Source organism: Vicia villosa, linkage group LG3 (genome assembly GCF_029867415.1).
Source record: "Vicia villosa cultivar HV-30 ecotype Madison, WI linkage group LG3, Vvil1.0, whole genome shotgun sequence".
In the NCBI taxonomy this organism is placed as follows: Eukaryota; Viridiplantae; Streptophyta; class Magnoliopsida; order Fabales; family Fabaceae; genus Vicia; species Vicia villosa.
The window spans coordinates 124,691,465-124,702,267 of NC_081182.1; the positions used below are offsets into that span (position 1 = coordinate 124,691,465).

General features: G+C 38.4%; 1 protein-coding gene across 1 annotated transcript; it reads right to left on the reverse strand.

The window, feature by feature from the left end:
- Positions 1-8,584: 8,584 nt before the first annotated feature.
- LOC131658914 (uncharacterized) lies at positions 8,585-10,087 on the reverse strand. Its single transcript, XM_058928161.1, has 3 exons — positions 9,862-10,087; positions 9,220-9,756; positions 8,585-8,709 (listed from the first exon to the last, which is right to left on the reverse strand). The coding sequence occupies exons 1-3, from the start codon at positions 10,085-10,087 to the stop codon at positions 8,585-8,587; spliced, it is 888 nt and encodes a 295-aa protein (XP_058784144.1).
- Positions 10,088-10,803: the final 716 nt, after the last annotated feature.

Consider the following 10,803-nt stretch of genomic DNA (forward strand, 5'->3'; position numbering starts at 1 on the left):
CCTCAAAGATTCTGCAGCTATCTACCAAGTTAGGGAAAACGCGGATCTGCTGATACCCTATAGCTTTCTTGATCTCAGAGCGTAACCCATTTTCAAACTTAACGCATTTTGAAAACTCTGCACCCTCTCCATCATAGTATGGATAAAATTTGGCCAATTCAGTGAACTTAGCAGCATAGTCAATCACTGACATGTACCCTTGTTTCAGTTCGTGGAACTCAATTTCTTTCTTACCACAGACACTCTCAGGATAATACTTTCTTAGAAATTCTCTTCGGAACACATCCCAAGTGATCTCTTCACCTGCAGCTTCTAGTCTCTGGCGCGTTGCTAGCCACCAGTCGTCAGCTTCGACTGCTAGCATATGTGTCCCATAGCGAACTTTCTGTGCCTGAGTACAATCCATTACACGAAAGATCCTCTCGATCTCTTTCAACCACTCTAAGGCTCCATCAGGGTCATGCTTGCCTTTGAAGACCGGCGGGTTCTCCCTCTGGAAGGTAGCCAAACTACGAGACCCAACATTCTCACCAGCATTAGGTTGATGTTTCAGAGCTTGAGCCATAGCCTCCAAAGCAGCAGCGTTCGCATCATCGTTTCTCCCAGCCATTTCAACTAATCACTCAACAGAAAAATAGGTATATAACGGGTTTTAACCATACTCGATTTGTTAGCGACTCAACTACTTGGTCGGACGGACCGACCTGCTCTGATACCAATTGTAACACCCCACTTTCCCATATCGAAAGTAAACGAATTATAAATACATAAATAATCAGAGTAATACGAGTAGGATGTCACATCTTCTAAACAATTCAATAAAACATCACTTTATTTAATAGTTCCTCATTAAAATAGAATATTCAATACTGCAGCGGAATTTAAAACAGCTTATTAATTCTCATGGCACCACGGCCTCAACAAATAAATTATATCCACTAAACAGGTGGTCCAACGATAATATCAAAATCAATATACGTAACAATTTAACATTTAACTGAAAAGAAAACAAAGCACAGCGTATCCCAACATTCCCGTGTTACGTATCAGAGCGACTCCTAAGACTCGATCAGGTAACACTCGACAATCCAAGCACTACTCTGGTACCTGGTTATCTGTACTCCCAAAGAAGCACAGACACAACAACAGAAAAGGGGTGAGAATTACATTCAATAAATGCACAATGAAATATCACATGGTTAAGGAGTAGTATCTACACCACGCACAAACACAATCATAAACAGATTCTCACTCCATCAATTACACAACAATATCATTACACGACATTTACAGCAGGTCAGATGAATGAAAATGCAACTATTAACTCTACATGCATGTGGTACCAACAGAGCATAAGCCCTCAACAGTTGCCATTATTTTAGAGTCGATAACAAGGCATAAGCCTTCAACAATGCCAATACAGGCCAACAACAGAGCATAAGCCCCCAACGACATATGTATGCAATATGGACATCCAATCAACACAATTCAACAACACAAGGCTTCAGCCTTCAACTCATTGCCATTTAGGCTATCAACCAGCTCAACAACATGCAACTATAATTTCATTATTTTGTAGTTACGTTCACAACAATCAACACAACTTATCACAATATTTTATGTCCAAAGCATAACTCTTACAGTCTCTTTATGTTTACCTAAGTCCTACAATCTAAGGAACTCATAAGGGTATTAATTTCACTCAAGGATCAGAAGGAAATCACAAAAATGGAAAAATTCTACACACTAGCGTAGCCATACGCGTACAACTAAGCCATACGCGTATACCCCCTTGCCCATACGCGTATCATACGCGTTTCACCAGAATCAGATTTGCACTAAAAACTCCTCCATACGCGTATCACATTCTCATACGCGTATGACCTCTCTCTCATACGCGTACCATACGCATTCCACCAGGAGGTTGTGCTATGCAGGGACAGGGTTGTGTATCATACGCGTATAGCCCCCTGGGTTTGTCCCTCATACGCGTATGGCCCTAACCCATACGCGTATTGTCATACCCCAAAATTTACCCGATGCAATTCCCGTTTTAATTTATTAAGGGCGTTAAAAATTAAGAACCATGGGGTTTAATATACCTATTATTAAACTCGCTCTCTAATAAAATTTCATTATAAATTAGCCAAATTGAAATAAGGGTGTAAATAGCAAATCTTTCTAATAATACTAGGCCCATTCACATTCTTTAAAGCCTTTTATAAATGTTAATTTTCTAAAAAAAAGAAGAAGAAGTAAATGTTTATTTAAAGTTTTTAAATTAATATGTTAATATTGTTATTAAAGGTTGTCATTTTGATTTTAACATTTTACTATTCTTTTTATTATATATTATTAATGCTAATCCTATTGTTATGATTTATTAGTATTTCAACCCTTAATATTAATTAAATGTTACTGTTAATTATTAAACATTATTATCAATAGTATTATTATGTTATTATTACTGATTTTAGGTTAATGGGTGATTGGCTGGTTGGATTAATGAAATGGGCCAAGTATGGTGGGCCACTCCTGGATCAGGAGTTAGACCGGGTCAAACCGACCCGGGTCCTATTCATCTTCTTCCACGCTAAACCCTAGCCCTCCATCTCCTCTGCGCCGCCACCCACCCCCAACATAAACCCTAACGCAACTCAACATGCCCAGGCCCATGGATTGAATCGGAAACAAGATCAAATCAAATTAAAACATAATCAAATCTTGAGATTGAATCAAAGAACGAAATCAAATCAAAGCTAAACATAAACGAAACAAGATAGATTTTATTAAATGATTTATAATTACAAACTGTAACACGGTGAACTGACTTTTTATTTTAAAAGCAACAATGTTGCGGTGAGCATGAGTTGCCACCGACTTTTATTTTGTCCAATTTTAGGAAAGGTAAAAAGTACAGAAAAAGACCTTTTTGAAAAGAAACGGGCTCGGGGGGTAAGTTATGAAAAGGGAAGGTGCAAGCACCCTTTTCATCCGTAGTTATCTACAGGCTCTTAACTTGCTTAGCTCATGTTTGTTTGTTTTGAAAGGAGCATAAGGACTTTAGCGTAAATGCGTAGCCTTAGTCTTTTGAAATAGTATTGAAAAGATGTTTTTATTGAGCTAGGCAGTTTAAGAGCACTACCCTATTTAACTGGTCTTTTTCTGTAAATTTTAAAGTTCCCAGGACTATCCATACTATATAGAAGTAGGTAGTCCTTGTTATATTGGACGTGCGGGTCATCGAAGGGTCATCGAGGTCGTTGGAAGGCAACAGGTAGAGGTACCTTTAGCAATATTTGAAAGGACAATCATTGTTTCGTAGGCAACCACTCGAGGGACTAGATCATATCATCGAGGCGACATCGCGGGTCATCGAGGGACTTATGATCTTTGCAATGATTTTTAAATCGGGGGACTTTGCTAATTGGTACCTCTACGTTCGAGGGACACGACCTTTAATCGAAGGCAACCAAGAGGGGCGTACCCTAAGGGTGAGTGCGTGCAAGTGTGTTGGATTCGATTTATAGTTTATCTTGTATTATTAGTTAGCTAGCGATTGATTTTAACTTTTATCATACAATCTTAAACATACATCTAAGCAGTTTATAATTTACAAGAAAGTAAAAATGCGGAAATTAAAAGTGCAGGAAAGTAAAGAGATTTACTAAAATATTTACATTGTTTTTCCTATATACATTCTAATGTCCGCATAAGAGTAATAAATAAATCAAACATGCGCCATACACGAGATTTTGAGATGAGAGAAGAAATCGGGATAAAATAGAGATTTAATAGTTTCATTTAGCAGATTAAAATAAATTAAGACTACTTAATAAAAACCCTAAATTAATTATTAAGTTATTTAAATAACTAGATAAGTTGATCTTATAAAATTAATTAAATTCTAAATAAAAAAAATATATTAAAAAACCAAATTAACACTAGTTAATTTTTTTTTATTTTTTTTATGGTAAAAGAGAAATTAATGAAGAACTTAATTAAATTAAAAAAAATAAAATAAAATTATGTAAAAAAAAAAGTTGGTTAGTTATCCTACTTCTATCTCTTTTTGTGGTTTTTTTAATGATTAATCAAGAATTAAGAGAAATTAATTAAACAAAAGAAAATATAAAAGAAAAAAAAATGGAAGAGAAAATCAAAATAAAAAAAAAAGTGGCAAACCCAGGGATTGAACCCAGGTTTATGATGTCACTGATCCCTGTACTTGCCAAACGAGCTGTAAACGTTAGTCGTTAATAAATCAAACATTAACCATTAAATATTAAAACGCGTGCTAAATCTGAAAATTAAAACGTGGTCAACACATGGGTCCCAGCGAGGCGGAATGGGCGAATCGGGCGAGGGAAGAGAAAGTGACTTTGCTGCGTGTCCAATGGAAACGATCCACGCATACAGTCAAACTTTCAAACCCTGGTTCATCTTCTTCCTTATTTTCCGCTACGAATTTGCTTCCAGTAAGCTGCGATTTTGGCTACGGATCATCGTAGCAATTCTGCAAAATTCAAAACATCACACAAACAAACATTTTTGAACAATATAAAAGCCCAGAACCCCTTAAAAATGTCCTCTGAACATGATGGTCGTGTCCGTTTAGTCTGTAATGGCCTGTATATAGGAAACCGATCGCAAGTATGTATGGTGTCCTAACAATGGTAAGTCGAGTTTCTTACGTTAAAACCCTAAACAATGGTCCAAACCTTCTTTAATCTGTATGCTAAACTCAAATATATGGTTAGTTAAGATGGATACATTCAGTTACGCGAGATATATATAAAAAAAACATATATGAAGATGATGTTCATGGCATACTATATTTTAATAGTGCTTACACTTGAAGGAGGATACCAACTTACTATTGGATGTCTCAGGAAGAGAGTGGAAGGACTCTTTGGCTTTGAACGAGGCTACCAATAGGAAAACGAAATTCAAGCTTTTCTTTTTTGTTTGAATTTTTGAGAGGTATATTGAGGCAAGGGTTTTTCGTCCCTTGTATGCTGAGTGATAGAGTATTTAAAGGGAAAGAATTTGGCTAGACAAATGAGGAAAAAATCAAGTGTTTAAATGGTTGCCAAAACAAGATAAAACATGTTTTTTTAACCTTCCATTTTGAGAAGATTTTGCTTCCTCCTTGTCCATTCACGAATTTTTTGCTTTATGGCAAGATTTTTAGGTCTTCTAGAAGATCCATAAAAAAAATGGGCGCCATTCTCCCTTTTTTAATATCTTTTTTTGATTTTTTTTCATTTTATTTTAATTTTAAATGAATAAACTCAAATAAAACTAAAATAAAATCAAGGAATAAAATAAAATGAGTTTATGGGCCCCTAGCAAGCTTTCAAATTCGTGGGCAATATAAAAATATAGGCCCAATAGTCAAAAATTTGAAATTCCTCCATTAGGGTTTCATCTTTTTTTATAAAAAATTTACCCAACTTCTGACAACCATAACTCATTCAATTTTTATCAGATGGAAGTGTTCTAGTGCTTTCTGGAAAGCCCCAGATGTCCTCTAAAAGCCACTTTGGAAGCTTTTTTGCATTTGGAGAATTTATCTTGATGATATGCCTCGTGCGAGAAAACTGCTTTTTGCGAGCTTCTAGAAGGACCTGTAATGTTTTAGCTTGTATCTTTCAACTAGTGCATTTCTTGACTTTGGACCCAACATCAAAGTTGTAGATAATGAAATTTCCTTGAGAATAGGTTTTGGTCGGGCAATTTTTGATGAACCATGTGAGAGTTATGATTGGTCAAAGTTCCGTTGACTTTCCTTTTAAAACCATAATTTAGTAACCTCTTCCTTTGATGATTTTGGACCTTTTTCTTGATGAATCATGATCAAATTTTGATCAAATGATGAATATGACATAGAAATGTTGATGTTGCCCAAAAATCAGGAGTTTTGACTGAATTTTGACCATAATTGACTTCTAGGTCAACTAGTCAATTATTGATCGTTCGGGCGTTTGAATGGACAATCCTGTGGATCAAGTCTCAAAATTTGTCATGAGAGTCCTTTGAGACATATGAGAGGCCATGGTGCCCATTTGGGGTCTCAGCCTTTGATTATCTTTGAGAAAGAATCAAACCCTAGTTGGAGGATAGTTGATTAGGAGAGGATGTCTTTGAACATTGTTCCTTGATTTGACTTATGAATAGGAGAAATAGTATGGGCAAATTTTGGGGTATAACAGCTGCCCCTGTTCAATTTTCTTAAACATGAAGATGTAGAGTGGTTTGTATGCCAGTCGGAATCTGAAGGTAGAAGAGGATTGAACACTAGAATACCCAGGAATTTGCCCTAGCTGAAGTAGGGACTTTTGTCGGAGATGGGCTTGAAGATGCCATCCAGGTGTATGATGGGGATGGGCTTAAAGACGCCATCTAATAAGTTATGGGCAGTAGTTGTTTGAGTGTTGATCGTGTCATTACTGTTCGTAGTAAATGAATTAGATCCTTGAGAATTTGATCGTGTCAGTACCGTTCGTAGTAACTGAATTATACTTAGGAAATAGTTGATCGTGTCCACATTGTTCGTGATGATGGAATTAGATCTCTTTAAAGGTCGATCGTGTCAGCACCGTTCGTAGTAACCGAATTAGATCTTGGAGAGATAATCGTGTCTACATCGTTCGTGATGATAGAATTAGATTCTCTTGTCGTGTCAGTACCGTTTGTAGTAACTGAATTAGACTGGGAAGGTCAGTGATCGTGTCTACACCGTTCGTGATGATAGAATTAGATCTCTGGGAGTTAACCGTGTCAGTACCGTTTGTAGTAACTGAATTAGATCTTTGAAAATGATTGTGTCATTACCGTTCGTGGTAAATGAATTAGATCTTTGAGCGTTGACCGTGTCAGTACCGTTCGTAGTAACTGAATTAGATCTTGGAAAGTTGGAGATTTTGTTCATTTGTCTGTACCTGTATTCTGAAAAAGGGTAAGGTTAATCTTTATGCAATGTCATGATGCATGGGTTATATAATGAGTCCCTCAAAATAAATGATAAACTTTGTATGTTATGTATGAGTTCATTATGAGGTAATGCATGCAGTGAATGAATATGTTTATGACATATGATATGTGAATATGATTTATGTTGTCTTGATTTGAGAAGATAAATCTCTATGTCCTTGTAATTTTGATGTCTGATCTTGTTTTGAAGATGCTCAGCTGGGGGTTTATAATTTCTGCTTGGGGATGATCAGTAACTTGATGTTCCCTGATTGGGGATTAGAGATATTAATAAACCATGTTGGAGAAGAGCAAAGTGTTGGAGAACCGGTAGTGTTGAAGATGTAAAATCTGTTGGGGAGCCACGTCCTTGTTGGGACGAGAGTATTTGAGGGTACCTTCTTAGTGATTACTCTGTGGGGATACTTCCATACTATTGACTATGGGAGGACACCTGGATGATTTTGATGTTACTCTATTGTTTTTCCTGTTTCCTGTGAATGTGGGAATACTCTGGCAAGCACTAGTCATGTTTAAAATGCATATGTTCATTCAAAATTAACATTTGGACGCTCGCACACTCAAAACAGAGAAGGTAAAAAAGTAAACTTGAAGTAATTTTGTATTGATTTGGAAAAGGGCCATAACAGGCGAATTAGTACAAGGAGACATAATTCCTAGTAAGAGGAAATCGCCGTGCAATTTTTGAAAGGAAATACAAAGAGAATAAAGAAAAGCAGCTATGTGGAAGTGACCTCATTGGGTTTCGACTCAGCTATTGCCATTATGCCTTCGAATATCTCATCCCTTGCTTGTTTGGAAAAGACGATTGCATTGATTAGTGCCTTTTGAACTCGATCCTGGTAACAGAGTTAATTGGAGATTGATGAGTGATGATCCAATGGGACATAGTCGTACGCTTTAATCTCTAACTTTTGCCTAGACCGCCTTTTCAGGTTTTCAGCCTACCGGGGTACCCTTTTTTGCCCAAGCCGCCCTTTCAGGTTTTCGACTTCCCGGGTGTACATTTTTTTTATATTTATATCCCTAATTTTTGCCCGAACCCTTTTGGTTCGTCAGGATGCCCTTATTTTTGCCTAGGTATGTCAACCTAGCGGGTCTATTTTATGCGTAGTATTTTTTGACTATGTCTGCATTCACAGGGTGCGGGAAGTCCTCGCCATCCATTGTGGTGAGCATCATGGCTCCGCCGGAGAATATCTTCTTAATCACAAATGGTCCTTCATACGTTGGAGTCCACTTGCCCCTAGGATCACCTTGTGGAAGGATAATGCGCTTTATTACTAAGTCACCAATCTGGTATGCCTGGTGCCTGACCTTTTTGTTAAATGCTTTGATCATACGTTTCTGATATAATTGTCCATGACATACAGCCGCGAGCCTCTTCTCAACAATCAAGTTTATCTGATCTAGTCGAGTCTGGATCCACTCGTCTTCGCCCAAGTCTGCATCTTTCATAATTCTCAGGGAAGGAATTTGAACTTCGATAGGCAAGACTGCCTCCATACCATAAACCAATGAGAAAGGAGTTGCCCCAGTTGAGGTACGTGCAGAACTGCGATAACCATGAAGGGCAAATGGTAATATCTCATGCCAATCCTTGTATATCACCGTCATCTTCTGTACAATCTTCTTTATATTTTTGTTGGCGGCTTCCGCTGCGCCATTCATCCTTGGTCTGTATGGAGAAGAATTGTGGTGTTTGATCTTGAACTGCGTGCAGAGCTCAGTGATCATCTTATTGTTCAAATTAGTACCATTATCTGTAATAATCCTTTCAGGGATACCATACCGACATATGAGACTATGCTTGATGAATCGAGCCACAACATTCTTGGTTACTGAAGCAAATGAAGCCGCTTCCACCCACTTTGTAAAATAATCAATAGCCACGAGGATAAAGCGATGCCCATTGGAAGCGGTAGGCTTGATTTCTCCGATCATATCAATGCCCCACATTGCAAAAGGCCAAGGAGCAGTCAAGACATTTAGTGGAACTGGAGGTACGTGCACTTTATCAGCATAGATCTGACACTTATGGCAAGTCCTGGAATGATGGTGGCAATCCGTCTCCATGGTGGACCAGTAATAGCCTGCTCTCAATTTTTTTAGCCATAGTATGCCCGCTGGAATGAGTTCCAAAAATACCGTCGTGCATGTCTTCCATTATTTCTTCTGCTTCCTTCTTGCTCACACAACGAAGCAAGGTCAAGTCATGATTACGCTTGTACAAGATTCCGTTACTCAGGAAGAACTTGGCAGAGAACCTTCTTAAAAATTTCCTATCATTGATGGATGCCCCTTCAGGATATTCCTGAGCTTCAAGGTATCTTTTTACTTCATAGAACCAAGGCTTCTCGTCTACTTCTTCTGTAACAATCTCGCAACAATATGCCGGCTCATCCAATCTCTCAATAGTGATCGAGGGTGCCTCATTGTCCCACCTGACTTTGAACATAGATGACATGGTAGCCAGCGCGTCCGCCAACTGATTCTCTTCTCGCGGAATATGCTCAAAAGTAATCTCTTCAAAATAAGGGATCAAAGTTAACACATGTTCCTTGTAAGGGATGAGATTAGGATGCTTCGTGTCCCATTCTCCTTTGACCTGACTGATTACCAAAGCTGAGTCTCCATACACTTCTAGAAATTTGATTCTCAAGTCGATTGCGGCTTTGAGACCCATGATGCATGCTTCATATTCGGCCATATTGTTGGTGCAGTCGAAGCATAGTCTAGCAGTGAATGGTGTATGTCCTCCTTCGGGAGAAATAATTACAGCACCGATACCATTGCCATGTGCATTCGAAGCTCCGTCAAAAACCATAGTCCATCGGGATCTTGGTTCAGGTCCTTCATCCGGACCAGGCTCTTCGTAGTCAGTAACAAGCATGATATCTTCATCTGGAAATTCAAAACTCATGGACTGATAGTCATCTACCGCCTGATGAGCCAAATGATCAGCTAGTACACTTCCTTTAATTGCCTTCTGTGTGGTATACTGGATGTCGTACTCTGTCAAAATCATTTGCCATCTTGCTATTCGTCCGGAGAGAGCAGGCTTCTCGAAGACATACTTGATAGGATCCATTTTAGAGATCAATAAAGTGGTATGGTTCAACATATACTGTCTTAGTCGGCGAGCAGCCCATGCCAAAGCACATCAAGTTTTCTCGAGCAGTGAGTATCTTGTTTCACAGTCGGTAAACTTTTTGCTAAGGTAGTATATTGCATGCTCTTTTCGACCAGACTCGATGTTGCCCCAGTACACACCCCATTGAGTTTTCTAACACTGTCAGGTACATTATCAGAGGCCTTCCATCAACTGGTGGCATCAGAATTGGAGGTTCTTGAAGGTACTCCTTGATTTTATCGAAAGCTAACTGACACTCGTCATTCCATCTTACCACTTGATCTTTCCTCAACAGTTTAAAGATTGGTACACAAGTGGTTGTCAGGTGGGAAATAAACCTTGCATATAATTCAAACGTCCTAGGAAACCCCGGACTTCCTTCTCAGTACGTGGTGCAGGCATTTCTTGAATAGCTTTAACTTTGGCCGGGTCGACTTCAATACCTTTACTGCTGACGACGAACCCTAAGAGCTTACTGGATCTTGCCCCAAAAGTGCATTTGTTCGGATTCAATCTCAATTTGTACTTCTTTAACCTGTCAAAAAGTTTTTGCAAATGGACGAGGTGTTCCTCTTCAGTGTCAGATTTTGCGATCATATCATCCACATACATCTATTTCTTGGTGAATCATATCATGGAACAAGGCTACCATTGCACGCTGATATGTTGCCCCT